This window comes from Acromyrmex echinatior, chromosome 19, assembly GCF_024713525.1.
Source record: "Acromyrmex echinatior isolate Ae372 chromosome 19, ASM2471352v2, whole genome shotgun sequence".
NCBI lineage: Eukaryota > Metazoa > Arthropoda > Insecta > Hymenoptera > Formicidae > Acromyrmex > Acromyrmex echinatior.
In genome coordinates this window covers 5,971,692-5,995,259 of record NC_141870.1, presented here as the reverse complement: position 1 = coordinate 5,995,259, position 23,568 = coordinate 5,971,692, and the positions used below count along the sequence as shown (strand labels likewise).

At 35.7% G+C, this 23,568-nt stretch overlaps 3 protein-coding genes across 3 annotated transcripts; 1 reads left to right on the top strand and 2 right to left on the bottom strand.

Moving 5' to 3' along the window:
* Positions 1 to 810: 810 nt before the first annotated feature.
* LOC105149048 (A disintegrin and metalloproteinase with thrombospondin motifs 7) lies at positions 811 to 15,013 on the top strand. The gene is made up of 13 exons (XM_011061184.2): positions 811 to 1,136; positions 1,357 to 1,481; positions 1,565 to 1,711; positions 2,278 to 2,436; positions 3,055 to 3,199; positions 6,302 to 6,394; positions 9,376 to 9,585; positions 10,593 to 10,707; positions 10,768 to 11,028; positions 11,693 to 11,813; positions 12,021 to 12,135; positions 13,208 to 13,458; positions 14,233 to 15,013. Exons 1-13 carry the CDS (start codon positions 999 to 1,001, stop codon positions 15,011 to 15,013), a joined length of 2,661 nt encoding a protein of 886 aa, XP_011059486.2. The 5' UTR covers positions 811 to 998.
* Positions 15,014 to 16,182: 1,169 nt separating this feature from the next.
* On the bottom strand, positions 16,183 to 23,177 carry LOC105149049 (A disintegrin and metalloproteinase with thrombospondin motifs 7). Its single transcript, XM_087416216.1, has 6 exons — positions 23,097 to 23,177; positions 21,475 to 21,684; positions 18,539 to 18,682; positions 18,323 to 18,441; positions 17,294 to 17,463; positions 16,183 to 16,810 (listed from the first exon to the last, which is right to left on the bottom strand). The coding sequence occupies exons 1-6, from the start codon at positions 23,175 to 23,177 to the stop codon at positions 16,206 to 16,208; spliced, it is 1,329 nt and encodes a 442-aa protein (XP_087272342.1). The 3' UTR covers positions 16,183 to 16,205.
* Positions 18,664 to 21,406, bottom strand: LOC147906661 (papilin-like). The gene is made up of 2 exons (XM_087416052.1): positions 20,731 to 21,406; positions 18,664 to 19,744 (listed from the first exon to the last, which is right to left on the bottom strand). Exons 1-2 carry the CDS (start codon positions 20,866 to 20,868, stop codon positions 19,403 to 19,405), a joined length of 480 nt encoding a protein of 159 aa, XP_087272178.1. The 5' UTR covers positions 20,869 to 21,406; the 3' UTR covers positions 18,664 to 19,402.
* Positions 23,178 to 23,568: the final 391 nt, after the last annotated feature.

The window sequence follows — 23,568 nt, the reverse complement described above, 5'->3', positions numbered from 1 at the left end:
AAAGTTTAATGTCTATTACGATCGATGCTGGATCTTAAATGTTTTTTAAATAATTTTTATGTGAATTTATATATTAAACAATAAGATTGGAAATAAGACATTTATATTAAATACATTACTTTAAATACGAAGCGCTACTACGGTCTGAATGTTAAGATGTTAAAGTTATATATTAAATATATAGTTATTTGAACTGTGCGCCAAAATGATTTTTCGAACATGTGAACGCAACTAAACTACAATAATAATATCACAAATTAAATTGCGCAATTTAATAATTTGATGCTTAATTTGACATCCTATTAGAAAGTTGTTAGTGTGACTGAAAATATTTAAATATAATTAAATACAGAATGAAAATGATTAAAGTTAAACAAAGAACTTTGTAAGATTCATTAATTTCTTTCCCAATCAAATACATCAACTGCAAATTTTAAGAACTATAGGGTTTTACTATTTTAATTTTCAGGTTGGATACATTAAAATAAAGCACGCATGGTACATGATCGAACCACTGGCTGAGCCAGTTACCAAAGAAATGGAGCATCCACATATCGTGTATAAAAGGAGCCCAGATGAGTATCAAGACGATGCCATACAGAATCTTTGCAACGTCATTGAAGAAACGTCTAAAATCGTTGCCAAGCGTGCTTTAAACTCGCAGAAAAGGATGCCTGCAAAATCAATCGACAATAAGTCGTACACCCTAGAATTGTTGGTAGTGTTGGACAAATCTTTGTTGGACTATCATAAAGAAAGAGAGTTCGATATTGAAAATTACATACTAACGCTCTTCAATATGGCAAGTTGAAAATCTTCGAAAAATTTTACGAATCTCCTTCCAGAAATTTTACTGATGAAATCTTAATGATAGAAAATATACAAAATCTTAATGCCACTAATTAGATTAACTTTAATTTTAGTTCACAACTTACTCTTCATTCTTCTTAATTCTTAAAAAATTCTTAGAAAAAAATGAAAAGTAAGTTGAACCAAGAATGAAGTTAATCTACATCGATAGAAACGTAAGAGTTTTTTTTTCTCAGGCTGCAGGGTTGTTTCACGACGTCAGTCTAGGCATACATATGCAGTTGACCATAGTAAGAATTATAAGATTGGAAGTGAAGGAAAATGAGGTAAAGAGTATGGAATAAAAAAAAAAAATATTTCCTAAAGTAGAACTTTATTGTTTTATCGAAGCGATAAATCTCTTCTACCTTCAACGCGTTCAATAATAAACACATGTATTTTTTTATTGCGAATAGAAAATATTCGAATTACAATTTATAATGTAGACAATATCGTTTTTCACGCCGTTGGAATTTGTGCGAATCTAATATTGTGAATACAACGCAGATGAATTTGTCAATAAATCGAGACGCGGATGCAACGTTGAAGCATTTCCAAGAATGGCAGTACACCATGAATCCCGGCGACGATTCCCACCCAAATCATCACGATTGCGCGATTCTCATTAGCAAGTACGCGGCGCAAGCAATTCTGTTGGAAATTCAATTTAATCCCGAGATTACGGGTACTCGCCCTTTTGACGATAACTTATCAGATTAGATATCTGTGTCTCGAGAAAGCTCTGTGGCTTTACTGGTACATCCACGATCGCTGGTACGTGCAATCCTTTGAAAGGTGCAGCCATTGTGAGAGACGCTGGTCTACCAACCGGTTATCATATAGCTCATCAAATAGGCCACACGTAAGCCCGTAATTAATTTTATCCGTTCCGACATAATTAGGTACAGAAAAAATTTCAAATAATTACAGTACGGCGCAAAAACGGAATAAAATCAAATAATTCTAGGGATATGTAAATACATTAATCTCGTACAAACCGATCATGTTAAACAACGAAATTAATATTAACGTAATATTCACTGCAATATTTCATTGTACCATTATTTGAACTCATATTTTGAAACATTTTAAAACGGATATTTTTCTCGTTTCAATACCCGCTTCCCCACGGTTGCTTGCGCTATCGACTGATTCCTTCATGCTTCGCCAGTGCATGAAGCTGCAGCGAGGAAAAAATGCGAAATAAATTTCTAAAGACCATTTCTTTGCCCGAGAGTGGAAATAATAGTATGCCATGGCGTCGTCGTAAATAAGTCACGGTCGAGAGCGTTGTTTAATGTATGAAGCGACTTCTCGTCGTCGTGTACCTCGAGATACCTTTTAAGAGCAAGTCCGGGCAACGCCGACGTGCGCGTGCCCCAATAAATATTCCGCTCCGAAAGCCGATTTTCTTTTTCTCATTACCAGCCTGGGTATGTCCCACGACGTGCAGCGGGAGAACGGCTGTCCTGGTATAGTTTATCACGGAAACGGATACGTGGAGACCACCGTTATGCACCCCGGCGACATGTACATCACGAAAAAATGGTCCGAATGTTCCCGACGTTACCTGCGCTCGTACATCGAGTGAGCTTAATGCTTGTTGCTTTTTCACCGGTGGCTTTATTAAAGTCCGCCAGTAACAAAACTGCTTTCCTCATCTACTCTATGCATTCTCTAGAAGCGGAGTAGGTACAAAGAGTCTGATCTACGAGCGTAAATTTTAAATTAAATTAAGAACCATGCTGTTGGTTGTCTCGCGGAACTCAACGGTGATCCGCGATATGAAACACGAACGGTCGCCATAAGTTACTATAAATATTCATATAATAAATATGAAGTTCCAACGATATTCTGTTTTTTTTTTTTCACATTTTATCGGCAAAATTCTCTTTAGGACATCAAAAAACTTTGAATAATCAAGACTCTATTATAAAAAATATAATATAAAACTTATAAAGTTATATCAAATTAAATTATATTAAAATTTCAAACCAAGGATGAAGAAAATTTCATAAAAATACAATTGCTTAAAAATACTCTTGTATTAAAATTGAAAAGCCGTATAGTAAAGAACGCTCTTGTATCTATCTTGTATCACGTAAATAGATGAGTAATAGTATGCTTTACACATTCCGACATTTAATTTGTGACGTCCATTCAAAATTTCAGAAATGTGAAATATAGAGTAGTGATTGATTTCAGGCAGGGTCTTGCGTTCTGCTTAGAAGACGAGCCGCAGGATCATCATTTTCCCGCAGCGGAAATGTTACCAGGCGTGATGTATAACGGTGATGATCAATGCCGTTTACGATATCGACCAGACGCTCGGCAATGTGACATGGGAGTCGTAAGTTCATACCCATAGATTATTGATGCAACGTTGCGAAAAAGTAACGTTGCGTGCACTGAAAAAAAATCTTAATTTCAAAGAAATATCTCTTTGCTCGTATTCAGAAAAATTATTTCTTTGGATCAATGAAAATTTCTTTAAAAATAAGATATTGTATTTTCAAAAAAATTTTCGTTAATCCAAAGAAATAATTTTTTTAACACGAGCAAAGAGATATTTCTTTAAAATTAAGATTTTTTTTTCAGTATAGCAAACTTTATTAAGAGGCTACACAGCCACTGCAGTATAATAAAACATATACATAGATTTAGTTTTCTTGCTATCTTACACTGAAAAATTCATTTAGTTTCTTGTTTGAATATGGACAAACAAATCCTTGGTTATTGTAAATAACTTTATCAGATGTCAATGTTTATCAGAAGTAATAAAATGTTAAATAATCAAATGCTTTGCTTCAACTAAATTATTTTATTGCATTAACCAAGAATTTTGTTTGTCCAACCAAGAAATTAAATGATTCAACTAAATGAATTTCTCAGTATATTCATGATTTTATGGCGGTTTAACAGACATCGTGACTATGCTAATTTAACCCTGGGCAACGCATTATGGAATTATCGGAATAGATTCCAATCGAAATTTTCCCGAGAAAACATAATAGAATCTAAATCTAGAGGTTAATTACATAATTCCAATCGGAATCTATTCCAAATATTTGCATAATACATGAAATGCTACTCATATTTTTCTTATATTTTAACACTTTTCTGAGTGAAAATATCCACATAATTAAAAATTTTTTTACACTTTTTTATGTCTACCTTGTAAGTGTAAAGTGTTAGAATAGCTGAACTACTATTTTAATGAAAAAAAAATGAACTTTAATTTTAAACGTTCTTAATGTTATTTCAAGCGATCAAGATTTAAATAACAAAAATTATACTACAATTAAAAACTGTATAAAAACTGAATAAAGATTCATCAACAATAATATTTCAAAGTTAAGTTACAATTAACAATCACTATTTCTATCAAATTGCGAAGCAATAAAATTGCGAATAAAGTAACAAATTAGCAATAAAAAGCATTAAATTTACGCGCATATTTTATAATTTCTTTTATTCGATTGTACTGCAGAGACTATGCCAGCTTAATAAACATTCATAACATGTATAATATCACTCTTCCTTTGCACATTTTTAATTTAAGCTTCAAAATAATAGCATAATTTCTTACTTGAAGAAACAATCATTTCTTCATACAAAGCAATAATAAAATATAGAACGTTGAAAAAACGATAAAAAATCAAACGCAATATATTTCAAGGGATAAAGTAGAAAAAGACGCAGGATCGCCGATCGTAAATTCATCACTGTCTTCGTGATAAGAGAACCAAAAATTTGAAACAGAAAAAAGACTCATAGTTAACGAGAGCACGATTTTGGAGAAAAGCAAGAAGCTCAAACATTGTTTCTAAAATCTTAATCAATCTTTATTATAATATAAAACGAAATATATATATTTTCACCAAATAATGTTACATGAAACGTAATATACGCGAAACGCTATGTAATCTATCGAGATTTTTGTTTAGTTTGCAAATCTAAAAAATTGTGTGGAATAGCTGTTGTAGTTTTTTTGGAAGTTGAAATTGGAGAGACAAAATTACTTAATCAATATATACCATAACAAATTTACAAAACAGAATTCTCAAGATATTTAATAAAATTAATACTTTAGAATATTACATTAGTATAGGGTAATGATTGGGGAATGATTTTTTTTAAATAAAAAGAAATAAAAAAAAAGAAATAAAAACAAATGGTACAAAAATGGTACAAAAGAAATGTTTTTTATATTTTATTTGTTTGTTTGTTCAGGCAATGCTGAACTTAAGTTAGCACGATCACTATTTATATCAAATCGGTTAATCCGAGAATAATAGCCTGGAGTGTTTATATATAGATAGATATTTTTATAATCCAATAACGAAAAAAGTGAATTGTTAGAAAATATTGTTTCATATGGATACTATTTAATATATTTTTTTTCTTTTTTAATAACTATTCTTTACAAACCTTTAAATATGCAATTCCATCGAAAACTCTGAATAAAAAAACATTATATTAATTAAAATTTTTGTATTTTAGAAATATTATCATAATAAGCTGCTTAATATTTGGATCCCTTTAATATTTAGATTATTTTTTCAGGAAAATATGATTAAATTCGTACTTATAACGTTCTCAAATACTAACAAGTCGGATAAAAAAAAACAATCGACATAATATACAATATATTGTAAAATAATAATAGTGATTTCAAACGATGGGTAAAATACTTTAGATGATCGTTTACGTAAAAAAAAAAAAATGACTACTCCCGAGTTCAAAGAATAAATATTCGCAAATAAGGCAACAAATTAACAAGAAGAAAAAGTATTAAATTTATGTGTATGTTTTATTCGATTGTGCTGCAGCGACTATGTCAACTTAGACATGCGCAGTCGTCACTTTCTTCACGGTGAAAATATTAAGCGACAGCCAGTCAATTTATTAAAGCGATTCCGATAATACACGCGTTAAAGTATCGGCTTGCGGATCCACATCGCCTGTAAACGGGCACCATCTGCCGTTCACATCTACAAACCGATGCCTTTGCGGCCTACCTTATCCGTTTAGGAAAATACGTTCTCCAACTGTGCATGGCGTCAGATAAGAGACCGGAGAACTCGCGATATCTCGGCACGATATCGCGATCGACACGCATCTAACTAAAATGAGACTCCCGCAGAGATGGACTGATTCTCATGGTTTGGAAGTCATTTCGACTTAGCAAACTCGAGCTCAATGTACAGTAGACGCTCACATATATTTACATATATACACACATATTTTTATGAGCTATTTGAGAAAAAAAATGAAAAAATTTGAGAAAGTAACATGCAATATCATTTAAAAATAATAAGAAAAATAAAAATAAGAACCTATATATACGTTTAAAATAAATAAAATAGAATAGTATAAACTGAAACTCATTTATTATTATTTATGTCTTTACTAAAAAATGACTAAACTGAGACTCTCACCCCGTTTTCAGACTTGTGAAACCCTTAAGTGCGCCATCCCCGGAAGAGGTTGCGTGATTGGCAGGAAACCACCCGCCGAGGGCACCCCATGTGGCGAAAAGAGGGTAAATACCTGTTTATGAATAAAGAGCGTAAAATAAGGCACGAAAGATGATCTAAGATCCACAGATTACAAGAATTGTGAAGAACAATTTATAAAAGTAACCATTCTTTGATTCCAGAGCTATATTATTTATGATAAAAATTATTTTGAAAAATTTTTAAACTTATTATCTTTTAAGTAACTTAATTGAACTGTTCGTTAATTTAATTCTCTACAGTATATAATTTATTTTTTTTTATTTCGATAGTTTTTTCAAGTTTTGACAATTTCATTTTAGAAAAACATATCACAACTCATCAGTTTTTTCAATGTTTCCTTTGGTTTTCAAATATTAACGTTATATTGATTCATTAAGGATTTATAATAATTAATTATGCATGTCTTAATTGTGCATCTTCTTTAATTTATTCAATACATTATTCACCAAAATATTTCGTGAGTATAATGAATAAGTATTCGTCTTCGAGAGCCTTAAAAGCGTATCAAAGTACAGATTTGAAGAAAAATTACATATTAATCAATTAATCAAGGTTCTCAAGGACCTTTCATCGAGAGGCCATTATGTCGGAACAGCTTAAGTATCTCATAAAGAAGATATGACGAGAGTATATAGTAGAAAACTAAAAAAGTTCAATCTGCCATTAACCGTGCCCTTTCAGAATTAAAAACCAGTTTCAGGCAGTTTTCTTTAGTTAAATTTCATTGACCCTTAAGGTAGCAATTAAAGCGCGGCAATATTAAAGATTGCAAGCGAGCATTCACAGATGTATTCTCACAAAGTACATCAGGCTAACAGTGTACTGTAAATTCTTTCATAATTATACGTTTGCGAGTATATAAAAAATTGCAACTTTTATAGAGCCGTTTTTTGCTTCCCTTTGGTTTAATAAGCACAGCTTCTTTTAGAAGTCTAATACACTTCAAAAGTTAAAAGATTATTTATCTCAAACTTAATAATAAGTTAGAAAACTTACAAAGTAGTGTATGTGAAAATTTGTTACGGGACTAAAAGGATTTATTTGAATATATTTGAGAAACTCATAGTTGAAGAAAACGTAAAGATCGGATGCAAATTATAAAGCAGTGCAAGGTTAGTCAATATGGAATTTATTTTGATAATAAAAGAATTTATTTGAATTTATCCAAGGAGCGCTCATAATTTCTCAAAAATGTAGTCGTCTTTAAATTTGACAAATGAATTCGATATATACAATAAAAAAGGAACTATATACAAATAATCGAGCACGCATATATTCTGCATAGAAATTCGTATCTTTGGCAGATAAAACTTGTTTTAAGTCGAGTCACGGATATTTCGGAAATCGAAACAAGGCAAGTGGGTTGGAAATGTTTTTTGCGGTTGGTCAAGCATGCGCGACTACGTGATTTTGCAAAAGGGATTCGGCAAAACGTGATAGAACGTAGGTGCGCGTAAGATTCATAAGCCGGGAGACAAGCGGTGTCCAAATATCACACATCAGCGAAATATCAGATTTGGATGATAATGTTAATAAGCGAGCGTGCTGAAGCGTCGAAGCGCGTAGACGAGAGTCATTAGCGCCGACCGGTTGACCGACTACCGTGTCGGACACTACCGTGCTCAAAGCTCATGAATCTGGTCGGCGAGTAATCTCTAATTACTCGAGGGAGCTCCGCACAAAGTCAGATCGTCGATATCCGTTCACGATAAATCAGACTAGGATCAGACTAGCGTCAAAAACGGACTTGACTTTTATTTTCGCAGATCTTGCGAATATCAACAAAGATGTACGATTTTAATTACAAAAATTTTATTAGATATAAAAACTTCGGTTATAAATAATCAAACATTTTCAAGAGGATGTGCGTCCAAAAATCGTCCAAGACATAGATATGTATCTTTTTAAAGCGTGCGTACGATCTGTTCGATATTGATAAAAAAAAAAAAGGAGAATGGTTGATATTTCGTTTAAATAACTCGACGTAAAAAGAAAAACAAATTTCCTACCGATGAAATTTAGTGAGTAAAATTGGACGATGTACAGAGAATTGCGAAGTTTAAAAAATTGAAATCGGAACGATAACATCGACTGCGAAAATAGATTGATCTACCTACGTGCGTAAAAATTCAGTTTGTTTGTCATGCCACTTCACAACAACCGATGCAATCATCGGTAGAATGAAATAGACAAATAGATGCGCAATTGCAGTTTGTAAAACGAAGAGCAATTATCTCATCACCAGCTGAGGGCAGGTTTGATGCGTTTGCGTGTTATCGCGGAGTCGGGAGCTCGCGTATACTTTAATGCGGATGTTTTAAATGGAAAAGCGAGATAGCTAATATTAATTCAAGTAACCGTTCCTCCCTCCAACGAAATGATGAGATTTCCAAGAATTTTTATAAAATAATGAGCCACGAAATTGGAGATACAAAGTGCATGAATTTCCGTATATTTACTTGAATATATGCATATTAATGATACATCCATGGATTAATATTATTTTTGCAACTACGCGCAGAGTAGCACGCATCATTACAAATAATTAATATTCGCATAGCGAGTAACTTTAAATAAAGAGCAATGCATGCATTACATTAAATAAAAGGTAAATACATACGTTATATTTCATAATCATTTTTAAAGGGTAAAATGATTACGTTGCAACGAAACGACAGGAGGGAATATTATTCCATCTGGCAGACATTTAAGCAGCTTTAAGTACATTTAAAATTGCAGAAATCATAAAGAGACTCGATAATTATTCGCGTTGGGGAATAGCGTTAGTGATTCTAATGGAACAAGACGAAGATCTCTCGAAGCGCAAGAATATCTTCCTACAGGTCATAATAAATTTCCACGTCGCGCTTCTAAAGGACGTAGTGCATCATTTAGTTTCGTTTATAATGTACCTCCTTCGAGACCGTCCTTCGTGCCTTCTCATTTTCCGTGACATAAGTCAGTCCAGGTACCGCGAGGTTGTCGAGGTTAACGAATGTTACAGTGGTGTTACCAAATGAAGTGCCTAATGGTAGGAGAACGACCTGGAATCACAAATGGTGGTTGGGGTGCCTGGTCGTCCTGGAGCAGGTGTTCGCGAACATGCGGCTCCGGTGTGGCGTACGCTGTGAGAAAATGTAACCAGCCATCTCCATCCAAAGGCGGCTCTTATTGCATCGGTGACAGGAAGCGCCATAAAATCTGCGCCACGGATGTTAGTTTCGAGAGTGCTGGTAAACGATTTCCAGTAAGCGCAGCGCGAACTTACGCGGTCTCGAGTGAACGTTCGATTTATGCAACGATTGCATCTTTCACGTGATTGTCGCGACAATTGAAATTGGAGAAACGCTTTCTTGGTATAAAAAATTTTACGTGACATACGAAAAATGTAATAATCGTTAAATTATGAAGAAAAAATTCCACGAGATTTAAGCTAGCAACAATGAAATTTAAACAGGCAAAAATGAAAAGTCGTTACCTTATTTGAAAAGTGACACAACTCACAAAATATGATTTTCAAGTTATCACTATTAATGGAGTTAGATAAAGATTATAAAGATTATTCTATCAATCATCAAAAGCAAACTAACTTAATTTCACGGTCCATCCATCAAAGCACTAAGCACTTGTGTCTTTCATAAAGTTTTCAAAGAGATTATAATATCTTTCAAAGAGATTATATCTTCTACAAGAGTGACACATTTTGAGTTGCATCGTTTTTGTAAATAAAAAGAATTTTCTAGAAAAAAAAAATTTAGAATTGAGACAATTTTAATGATCAAAGTTTGGAAAAGAAATTATTTTATTTTAAATTTAATCATTTTAGCTGATAGTAAATATGAACTGTTCTGATATATCGAGTTACATCTTTTGATGATTTTTTTATTCTGAATTTGTTATAATTTTGTAGAATATTAAAATCGTCACAACTTAAGAAAGATGATCTTTTTAAGGATTGTGAAACTAAAATTACAAAAGTGACATTTGATCATATTTCTAAGACTTTTTTTTTGCCAATGTTATTTAATTAGAAAATAATTTTCTATTAAATTGAAAGATAGTTTTTCCTCTTTCCTGTAAAATTTTACGAGTTCTGTTACTTTTAAATTAAGGATGTATTACTCTTAAAGAAAGGAAACAAAATGTTAAACGCGCTGCGTTGTAAAGCCGCTGGAGGTGGAAAATTATCATACGCGAAATTAACATTGAATTTCTTTACAGCCCTGTGAAATCGGCGCACCCTCGTTTCGCGACGTGCAGTGCGCCGAATTCAACAATTGGGTATTTCCGGAAGACGGAAAGGTTCATCGTTGGATGGCGTATAATCTTCCTGAAGGTAATAAGAGCGATAAGTAATCTTCAGCCTTGCGTCGACTTCGTGACTTATCTTTCCCAGATTTGAAGGCATCCGAAAACCCCTGCGCGCTTTACTGTATAAGCGATACTAATCTGGTGACATCGCTGAGACCAAAAGTGGTGGATGGTACCACGTGCTATAGAGGCATTCGGGACATTTGCATTGGGGGTGTATGTAGGGAAATACCTTGTGACCTAGATATGGAATCCACCGCCGTCGAAGACGTTTGTGGTGTCTGTCGAGGCGACAGTACCTCATGCATCTTGAAACAAGGAACAGTGTCCTTTACGGCCCAACCTCGTAAGAAAGAAAAAAATACTTAGTTACAAATTCAAATACAAAAATACGAATGCAGATACAAAGATTTCATTTTGCCTAGTATTTTGAATATCAATACCACTCTACTTTTGCGAAGTAAAAACCATTACCAAATATTGAAGTGAACTTCTGCATTATTAAAAATATTCTTACAATATTTCAAAGATGATAGTTGAATTTTGTATCAACGCCTTCGACAGAAATTTAGTTTCTTTCTCTGTCGATCTTTCTTTTGTTCCTCATAATAATTTTCTTGGCGTTCTCGCTTACTATTCCACGTCGAGCGAATTTCGCAACTTGACAAAAATGCCGATGAACTTCACAGTGCCGTCGACGGCACAGTGAATAGGAAGTACGCGAACGAGAACTTCTGTGAATTAAAATTCCGCCAGAGCAGAAGTATAAGGCGCGCGTTCAGTCTTGCTCTCCAAGAGGAATCTTGAGCAGCGCATTGAGAATATGTATATATATATATGTGTCAGAGAAAGAAAAAGAGAGAGAGAGAGAAAGCACGATTCGCGACAGCCCAATAATTCTTTTCGCATTGCGCAACAACGCGATGTTGCACCAAAATTGGAATCTCGACGAATAATATCACGCATAGTAGTTCCTTGCAATAATTTTCCGAACGAATTTTCGCGTTAAGGACTCAAGAAAATAACAGACGTGCCGGCCGGTGCCAGAAATATTCGCGTCGAGGAAGCAGAACCAACTAAATCCAGAATCGTAGTGTACACAAGAAATATGAAAACTGTATTGATCGATGGGTAAATGAAATTTTTCATTTTTTCTAACACATAAGTTATAACACATTTATGTTATAATCTCGAGTCGTCACTGGTTGTATTTACTGTCTGATCAAATATCGCGAATAATATCTTTAATTCGAGATCTTTTTTTAACCTCATTAATCTTTTCACACATCAGGTAAATAAAGATTTACTCCGTAAAACAACGCAATGTGATTATTTCAGCAACCGTTTAGGAATGTTCAATGTACCGGGTTCCAAGGCGTGGCTGGGAATGATAAGACCGAGGCAGGAAGCTTTGAATATACCGGGACCCGTCACTGAGGACTTGACTATATTGGTAAACATAATAAACGCACTCCGCTAATTAGTTGCTATTCTTGGCAAATCGATAACGTATCTCAAACAAGGTGTTCGAACTTGGATATGTACTATCGGCAGAAATGCAAAGAGAAATACTCTCTTAAGAATACTTAATATTCATTTAAAATCGCCGTATTGCTATTATAATCAACTCTTATAATTATCTTCAAAGGAAGTGAGTTTTAAAAACCGAGTTCTTTTTTTCAAATATAATTTGACGACGCGACGCGAATAAAGTTCGCAACATTTTAAAACGGCTAAAACTTAATTTTTTATTTCTGAAAACGTGACGTGTAGTGTAGTGTCTATTTTCTCATTTTTATACTAAAGTAACTGCCAAGTTATTTTAAAAAGTACGCTGAGAGAAAAGTTTTTAGTACATGTAATTATAATTACATGATAAAATATTATGATGAGAAGCTCTATTTTTATAGTTAGTATTACTATAATATCAATTATTTTAAAAGTGATTTTTTATTGCAACGATTTTTTATTGCAATTGCTTTGCTTAAAATGAGAGTCTACACAATAAGTTAAGTAATCTTCATATTTAAAAAAATATTTTTCACTCCGCCCTAGCTTCACTCGCTTTTTTGTTCATTTCTAAATTTTTTCGCTTCTTTTTACCTTCTCTAATATAATAATTTTCACACTTGAAAACTCTTTACGGTACATCAGAGTGACGCGACACATTGGTTGAAAAACTTATACTAACCTTACTTATACTAAAAAGAATATACTTATAATTATTCCTGAAAACGAGTGTAAAATTACGAGTATAAAATAACGAGTATAAAATCCCCATTTTGAGGGACAACAATATACTCTTTTTAGTAAAAAATTATTATATAAATATAATTACATGTATATGTGTATTATTACTAAAATTATAACATTAATTGGTAATTATAAAATTAAAATCCTAATCATAATTATATTACCGTGCAATTAAAGTCATAAATACCAAAAACTGTTCTCTCAGTAAATATTAAAGATAAATTTAATTTTATCCTTTTGCAGAATTTCTTTGACAGCTAGTAGTTTGATAGGTTTTAGCAAAGGAGAACGTTACGTTGAAATACTCATTAGGATTGAAGCAACGAACTCCCCGCAAACACGAGTTCACTTGGGACTACATCGATTGGGAGAAATGCTCGGCAGGTTGCGGCCCGGGAGAACAGATATCGAAACCTCGTTGCATCGAGAAAATCGGCGGACTAGTAGACGATAAATTTTGCAGAAACATCACTAAACCAGACGCAAAAGTCAGACTATGCAATCAAGCTCCCTGTATACCGCGGCAAGTTTATATTTTTACAATTTTTTACATTTAAAATATTCATGAACTTATTAGATCATATAAGAAAAACTGAATAACTGTCTATAATTTTTAATGAAACTCGATATATAGTAGCGTTCAGATTGATTTGCATGTCAAAGAACTTGCATCATATATTCATTTATTTTACAGACAATACACTGAAAAAAATTTCTGGTTGAAAATGGACGAATTAGAATTTTCTGGTTGAATTTATTAGAATTCTAGTCGAGATAACCGGAATTCTGATTGGTGGACAATATTTCTTGTAAAATTTACTAAAATTCTTATTTTTACCAAAATAATTATATCAATCAGAATTCTAGTTATCTCAACTAGATTTAACCAGAAAATTCTGATCTGTCCACCATTTCAACCAGAATTTTTGTTTCAGTGTATTGTCTATAAAATAAATGAATATATGATGCAAGTTCTTTGACATGCAAATCAATCTGAACGCTACTATATATCGAGTTTCGTTAAAAATTATAGACAGTTGTTCAGTTTTATTTTTTAATCTATTATTTAATCCAACCAGATCATTTTTTTCAACGTAGCATAATAATAATTCTATACACGCATCATCCTTATATCTTCATTTCATATAAATCATATCATGTTTGCGCGTCGAACAGACTTGTCGTTGTTATCTTGAGGAACTAACGAAGGGACATGATACTATACGCGATAATCACCGTCGCCCCGCTGTCGCCAGCTAATTAAAAGCCTCGCTCTTATCGTCGGGCGCGATTTCAGGTGGATTATTGGTGAGTGGCAAGGCTGTACACCGTGTACGCCAGGCTGCAAGAGAAGGCGCGCTGTCAAATGTGTACGACCCGTTGGCCGTGGCGAGCAGGATCTCGACGTGATCGAGGACAGCTACTGCCAAGGACCGAAGCCAAGGGAGTCAGCGTCTTGCGAAGCCAGCCGACGAAGACGAGAAGACAGCAAACGTGGCGGCAAACTCTTCTCCGCTCGGTCGAGCACGGCAACGCGGCAAAACGACTTGATTAGAGCTTGCAAAGTGCCCGCTAAGACAGCTTTAAACGGTGCCATCGTAAAGGACCGACACCCAGGTGATCTCTCCACGTGCACAGGACATTCGTCTAAGCGCTCGTATTTCACCGGCACCGGGTACGTTAATGCGCTTCCAAATGAAGCAATGACTTTAATTTCGGCGAACGCGATTCGAAATTCGATTAAAACTCGTCGAGATCGTTCTAAGACAGATAAAAAATCAGGGAACGCATCGAATGGTAAAGCAAACATGAGCGCGAATAAGATTAAGAAGGGCGAGGTAGTGATTGATAAGGAAGACATTCGAAATCTAACGCTCACGATTATTCTGGAACGCGACGAGAAGAATGTCATTACGAATTTTCCGAAGGATTTTGAGCCTCGTCCATCGCAGAATAGCACGGAATTCACCTTGGTCGGCATGGACGCTCTCAGATACATACAAAGAATTCAGGAAGAAGCTCGCGCGTCTCCCGAGGTCTCGATTTTTCGCGAACGACGTGCATGCGATACACGTTGAAGTAGATCGATGGCGCAAATGATTTCGCGAGAAGAAACTCGAACGTTCCTCGGCGCGATGAAAGAGAAAAGAATTTATTATCATACGTGGATATATCGATTACTCTCGCGCGAAGCGTACGCTCTTTGAGCACGGCATCAGCGAACGAGTGGAAAGAGCGCGCGTCTGGAAGACGAATCTGCGTCGATTCAAGCGATGGTTAGGCGATCCATCAAGAAAAACTTTTACGAGTCGTTACGAGTAGAAACGACGGCGCGTCGAAACGAATGCTCTTGAACACGTAACGTGCGGCGCGTGCAGATTGCTCGGTGCTCAAAGTGATAAAAACAATCGTTATGTTATACGACCAAATTATACTTATGGCGCGTGCCGTAATGCTTTTATACAAGCGTATCGCATTTTAACGATCGGATACCAGAAAAACGTCCCACGTTAGGATTGTTGGGAGCTGCGAGAGATGAATCGCTCCGATTAAATCGACCATGTTGTTTGAGTCCGGCATAACACAGGCATAATTGACGGTAAAGCGGCGATAGATCTGCTAGAATCCGAAGATAATCTCTCAATATGCGGCGAGGATGACGGGCGACATAAATTACCGAAGCTGAACGACACGAGGAGGATGATTTCCCGCGACCCACTAACGAGTCTCGCTGCATTGATCTTTGAGATTCGTCGTTCGCTGTGTTATTTATGACGGGAGCGATACTTTGTAATGATCCAAGACTGTTAATGACTGCAGACGTTCCCTTTCCTCTTAATGTCCTGGGGGTATCGCAGGGAAATGCCTGCTGGCGGGCGACATTTTCTTGTAGCAATAAAGATTAAGTGGTAAAAGAAACGCCGCGCGAGTCATTAATCTTGACTTTTGTACTCGTTCCACCTGGATTCCGCAATACGGATGTCCGTTTGTCTGTCCGCCAAGCGTTATATCGCTGAACGATATTTTCTGTTCGCCGCACGCCGCTTTTCGTATTACGTGTACGTTTTATTTGACTTGACGGCCTTCATGCCGTCAAGCTAATCAATCACGTACGACATGAATCAGCAAGCCTCGTAACACAGCATGTAACGCTAACTTTTCGATCTATATCTAAATATTCATATATTTCTGAAACTTGAACATAGACGACAAATACATACGAAGATAACATACATTTATCGTAACGTTTAATGTTTTTTTTTTTTTTGCTCAACGCTTTTTTACCGCGTTGTCGACGGACTGAAATGAATTGAGAGCTTCGTTCACGGTAACGGAAACAGCGCGCGGATTCCCTGTTTGATTACGACGGGCTAACTGTTGGATAAGTTTAAGCGCTTCAGCACCCTTGTACACCTTCTTCTTGGTCGTGTCGATGCCAACGCCGACGCGATCGCCGGCTTCTTGGAATGCCTTGTCCGACAGATTAGCCTGAAGAGACTCGTCCATGTACGGCGCCTGCATCAGTACAACGTTCTCGATGGGTACTGAATCCAAAATGATGGATCCCGGCTTCGGCGTAGTGAATCTCTCTTCCGCGTCACAGGTGCGCTTACGCTTGTCCTCGTTTGTCATCGCCCAATCGTAAAGGACCTGTCGGAAGTTTCGAGCAGCACTCCTATCTTCGGATCTATCGTCATCGCGCAACTTGTCGCGGGACTTCTCCAAGTAACGAGCTAGACCTAGATCGACGAATCTGTCGATCATTCTCCGTTGATCATCTAGTGACGAGCTCTTTTTCTCTTTTTCACCAATAAGCTCCTGCTCATTGGACCGTCGTGGTTTCTTAAGACACATTATTCTGCAGGGTCTTGTACCTGACACGAATACATTTTCTCGACGGAATTATTGTCTTGAATTTTTCACAAAACACAAAAAGAATTTACTGCACTAGGATTCTGTAACTCTTAATGATAATGTTGGTATCGTTATATTGTTACGATGCAGCTTTTATACCGTATATAATATTTCCGTAACGGTAACATAATACCTGTGTTACGATAATACAACAATATCGATATTATTATTAAGAATTATATCCCAATAAAGTATCTAAAAATTTAGCTACAAATCTGAAAATAGCTTTGTTAAATCATCAAAATAATTCTGTTTACATATTCTATAACCAGCTTAAGCTGATTGTTAGAAATTTCTAATTATTTTCATGATTTTGTTTATGAAAACAAAATTATTTTTGGATTTATTATCCGACTAAGTTTTCGATATTTTAACAAAATCGTTTTTTCCGAAAAGTTATGCTACATAAGGAATGTTAAGAACGCGAAAGATCACGATAATACCTATACATTCTTCTTTCTGCCTCGGTACACGACCTTTGCACGCATCTAGATTTGCTTGCACGTCGTCTTCCCCAGGCCTGGCACCCGGCCTTACGCATTGAACCTTGCGATGTCTCACACCCTTTTTCCCGTCGCAAGCATTGCATTTACTCCATTGACTCACTCTCCATCTACACATACAACCGGCGACGGACATGGATTTATTTGCTTTACATTAGATTCGTCGAGCGGACGCTAATGTGCGCACAAAACGCTTGATCGTTGTTTATGCGACGCTGAGTTAACATCTTATTTATCAGCAAACGTATGCGGGCATAGGTGCGTAGTACTACGTCATCGTTATAGAAGGAACTAAGATCGATGGAGCGGAAACCAATAGCGTTCAGATTTTTATTTCAACGTCGCGTCGTGAGTATTATTTGAACTGTTGTTGTTGAAACATTAATTAGTTATATTTTCTTGCTATTAAGGAATACAACAAATTTTTCTGTTATCACACTCGGAAGAAAATATATTAAATTTCGATAAATATTTGTTTCATAATTAGTACTAATTTAACATTTACTTATTAAAAGGTAAATAAATATTTATTCATCTTCTAAATAAAAAAATAATAATTAAATCAATTTAATGATTCTTGTACCAAATAAATATATAATTTAGTAAATATTCAAGCAAATACTTATTAAAATTTACACTTCTTTCTCAGTATATTTTTGGTTGCTACGAAATTTAGCTACTAGAAATAAAAAAGCATTAATCCGAAAAATCTCGAATTTTTTTTACATTATGTTGTAATATAACTACGTATTTATCTTTTTTCTATAAAATATTTCTATAAAATATTCTATACGATATTTTATATATTTTACTGTTGTTTCATTTCATAAAATACGTTTTATCTTATTATCAACTAAAAAATGTTGCTCCATTCAACGAATTATCTTATTACGAAATTATTTTAACAATTTCTATTGTCTATATTCGCTGTCATGTGAAACTTGCAGACATCTGAAACTTGTGACTTACTTTGCGAGACAAGGGACCTGATTGCAGATGCGGCTCTTTGCTTCCGGACGCGGTATACCGTCGCAGAAGTTCGGTGTCACTCGCCCACCCTGTTCTTCTATGCAGGACGCCTCAGATATCTACGCAAATCGATGACACGTCCTTCGCATAAAAGCGGTCGCACTCGCGGTCGCATTAGGCATCCGCGTGTATGTGTAACGTTGTCACATAAATTACCATTGTGCCACCGTCGCACTTAGCGCTGCATTCTGACCACTCGATGAAGTCCCACATATACTTGGGCGTGTATGATGTATTCGTTGATCTCACGTAATATTTGTAATCTATTCCAGGATTGTCTTGAGGATTGAAGAATGCATACTAGAATATTGGGAAGACAAAAATTATGTGACACACTTTGAATATTTTCTAGTATTTTATTGTAACATAATATAGTATACATAAAAGATTTTGGGGGGAGAGAAAGAGAACTTTAATTAAATGACAATTATTGAAAGGCACTTTTAATCCATAATTCGAGAATTATATGGATACATTTCATTATAATAATTTACATTGCAATTAAAGATCATAAAAGTGAAATATTTACAATGATTTTGTGAAAAGTAATTTACAAAAATAAATTTATAATCTTATACAAGAGTTAAAGAATAAAGATATATTCGCGATATATATATATACTGAATTTTTCTACAATGAAACATATATATCGTGCAAAACTAGTAATTACATCATCGTATGATATCATATCGAGATAATCGATGGAAAATAGACATGATTTACTTGTATCTCGATATCTTCGGATATCGGGCCTTTCATTTCCACTACTTCCTTGTCCGGCTCCGGATGCGTGTAGATAATCATCGTTCCAGCACACTCGTAATCTCCGCTCTTAAACTCACGACTACGCGAACGATCATAAAAAACATGATAAAAAATACGTCGAGTACGTAATAAAAATACGTTATGTGCTTTATCGTTACGAAATATGTATTTTTCCCAAGGCATTTATGTTATGGGTGTTTCAAATTAAAGACGGAAGAAAGTAAAGAAAGGAAACGAATAGAGTGGCACAGAAGCTCACTTGTCTCCATTGATACAGTATGTTTTATCTTTTGCGAGTCTCACGGCTAGTATGTTCTCGCTGGGTTTTCTCTCGGAAACCTGCACGCTTCGAGCTCCCTTCGGAATTGTCACGATCTTCACATACGCTGCAAAGAAAAAGCAGCGATAAATCACGAGAAGAAACTCGCGCGATTCCATTTGACAAGCTGTAAACACAATCACTGAATTTTTACCGCTCTCTAACGACGTTTCAGTAAACTCGCCCACCACCGGACTGCATTCGGTTCCATCGCCTTTACATACACCACATTTATCTTCGATTGCGTACGAGTCTATCACCCAATCGCATCCAACTCTCTATAGTACGAAAAACATGTATCATGATAACATTCGACATGATAAGAATCATAAATGCCATACGCGTAAATTTCTTTAACTCGCCGATGGCACGGCGTCTCTTAAAGCACCTTTGATATTTTGATTATGAATTCTGGTAGATAAATTTAAATCTGTGAAAATAAGTAAAATACAATTCAACTTCTATGATGATAAAAACTCGTTGCTAAAGCTTTAACAGTATACCAGAATTGTTTTACATTTTTATACAATCTGAAATAAAATAAAAAAATTTGCTTTGTTTCTCAAAGATCTATTGCTGACGGAAAAGATAAAATTCCAGGTTATCAGTAGAGAGTTAAAAATTCGTGAAAAAGGTATTCGCAAGAGGTATTCGTAAAAGAGATAAGAAATATTTCCTTTAATAAAATGTTAATTCAACTATAAATTTTATTGCTGCGTCGTCTATTATTTCAATCATATTACAATTTCAATAAATATTTACACCGTTATTCAATGATAGATAACTAATGCTAATTATTAAAGTAATTACAAATGTGCATAAATGTCAAGAATTCTGCTACTAAATTCGATTTCACTAAAGTAATGCTAAAGGTGTCATAGAAACGTGGATATTTACTGCATGTACTATTATTATTTGTATTTTACAATTATTTGTATGAACTTATAGTATCCAGGATAATTTCAGTTAAGTAAGAATTTCGAGTTTGGAGACATTTCTGAAAGAATCAATAAAATTTGAATACATAGAAAAACAATAGGACTTTTTTAACTTGTAATATTTGCAAATTATATGCATACATAATAAATATAGATATCTCTTTAAAAAAGAAATAAACAAACTGAATATATATATATATATATGAGAAATACTGGGAAAGTTTTTAGTTGGTGAATTTTATCGAATCAACATGGCAATCCTAGCATGAATAGTAGAGATTTCTCAGCGAGGCGAGGTTCCATTTCAAAAAGTTACAATTTCACACCCTGCACGTTCCGGAGATGCACATGTAGTTTGTTCCAGCCTTGCAGGGTGTCGAATCGTTCGCCGTTGGCGAGATCTTCACATAGATTTGTTTCTCGTTGATGCAGTAAAGCGCGCAAGGTTCTAATTTCGGGTCCATGTATGGCTTCCATTGATGGAGCCCGTCCGTCAGAATCTCCTCGTTGTCGTGTTCCGAGCACTGTACTGCACGGTACGGCGGTTTTGTCGGGTCGCAAGGCTGCGCAATTTAACGCGGAACGTTACGGCGAATGTGTGACGGAATTCCATGCGGGATGGTATACGGGAGAATTGCGACAGCGTAGAGAATCGTCGTACGACCAAAAAGAATTAAAACGTTTCGCCGAGCACCATCACGGAGATGCTCGCGGCAATAATACCCCCTCCCCCCTCTCTCTCTCTCTCTCTCTCTGTCTCTCTGTCTCTCGCTCTTTCCAATCGAATTTGTGACAGTTGTATTGTACCGCTCGCGTCACTATGTCATAATGAAATCTCACTGGAAAACGTAAAAATCCCGTAAACATAACAACCTAATATTTTTAGCCACCTCCAATGTAATAATAAAAGTAAGACAGAGACCATCCGTCGGTATGTGGCTTGGAACGTACAATTCGGGTAGCAGCGTCGAAATAAGTTAACTGATCGAAGAAGGTTAACGTCTATAATATCGCGAAATTTACAGAAAACTTGCGCGCGAGGAAGATAGATAGATGCCGATAGAATTTACCGTGGTGTTGCAGGTGAAAAGCTTCCTTCTCTCGCCGATGCAGTATCTGCCGCGGTTTTCCGGTATCGGTCGGTCGCATTCCCTCTCGGAGTATTTAAGACCACCGCCGCAGGTCCTGCTGCAGGGACCCATGGGACCCCATTCACCCCATCCGCCGTGCACCGCGGCCGGCCGAGTGCCCATGTCCACGCACTTTTTGTGGATGCACCACTAGATTCGTGTGCAAATGCTCTTTGTATTATCTTTGTCCCGCAGGGTTAGAAGAATGCAATATGTCTCGCGGACTACTCTCCGCCTCGTGCTTCACGCGAATACCAATTTCCAGCGCGAAGTTTCCTGACACTTCAATTTATTTCCCCGGCGCGATTAAATCTACGTCCGCCGCTCGCGAGTGAGCCGAAGGCGACGAAATCTACATCCGCGAGAAGCGACGTGGCGAGGAGAAGGCGCGTCGTTTAATAAATCTCTCCGCTCGCAAAGAGAGGAAGAGAGATGGAGAAACGCCCTTTTATTCCGCTACGTTTCCGGCGGCGTTTCGGGACGCGAATCGCGCCGCGCCTCGTAAATGGCTTTCGATCGCGTCGAAAGCCATTTGCGTTCGCGATCGTTTGATAATTGATGTCACCTCGCAGCGACATATTATTTACGTCGGTAATATCTGCGGATGCATAAACAACGACGCTAAGCGGTTGCTAAATAAACCACGCCGGGAATATATTTTGTTGGAGAAACAGGTTCTACCTAAGCTGCGCACACCTTGTTCTCACCGCACTTCGTACCATCAGCCTTCGGCGACCCCAGGGAGTAGCAACTTGTGTTGGTCAAGCACCACAGATTCTCGCAGCCGCTCGTCTGAAATATACACTCGGTCGCAAAGAGATCCCAGGCTAATCAGATTAGTCGATTAGTCTAAAAGAATAGAGCGAGAAAACGCGATTTCTTACGATATGTTTAACAACTATCGTTTAAGTCCATTCTATAATTGCACTATATACTATTCTATATAATAGCGTTGTAGTAAGTGGTTGTCATTATAAGAAATGACTAATCACACTAAGATCCGCACCAAGATCCGCTCTTTGACCGAATAAGAAAAGACCGAGAATTTCTTTCTCTTATTCGGTTAGACTTATTCTCATCAGTCCAAATTCGTATCGTAATTGTTTAATAATTCTTCTTGAGAATATTCGACTTTCGTAATTAATCAACTCTTACTACAACTACTTACAATTACGCTTACGCCATTGTAGAATGGGCTTTATAAAACATTACGACTCTAAAATTTGATACCGACAGAAGCAAATGTAATTTCTACATGGCAAACGTAATTTCTCCGCAAAATTTATTTAGAGAATAAATATTCCGTCAAAGCGATCAGGGTAACCGAATATATTTTGTCTGAGTAAATATAACGAGTGATGCGTAAAAGTTATTTCATTTCCGATTACGAGCAAGTGATAGATAAAATGCAAATGGAATGGTAGATACATAATAGTAGAATTATCGACAATTAACGAGAACAACATTGGATTTCACTAAACAGCAATTTGCGATTCACGATAATTGAATCGAAAACATTAAAATGCAATTAAGGTCGCACGCAAAGTTTATCAAAACTTTACTTGAGGTTGTGGGCACACTTTCGAGCCAGGGAACTGCATGTCACATTGAAAGGCAGCGTCGTACATTGCACCCGGCAACATGTTAGGATATTTTAGTTTCTCTGGGGGATTTCTTGGCTTATCATTTAAACATTCGCCCAGCCCGCTCCTTATTTACAAATAAGTTTTATTAGAAAATAAGTTAAGTTAAAAAAATTAAATATTTCAATGTTAAATATTTAAAAAATGGCCGTTTTTTACAGAAATATTTCCAATAATATTAAATCAATAAACAAAATAGAATTCTTACGTAAAAAGCAAACTATATTATGTCACTGTAAATTTATTAAATAAATTATAGTATAGTTATTGTGCTGGAGTTTGGTAATAATTTGTCAAATAATTAATGCACACATAATTTATTAATAAATATAGAAATATTTGAAAGAGAGAAATAATATTGATCAAACAAGTGTAATTACAAATAATTGAA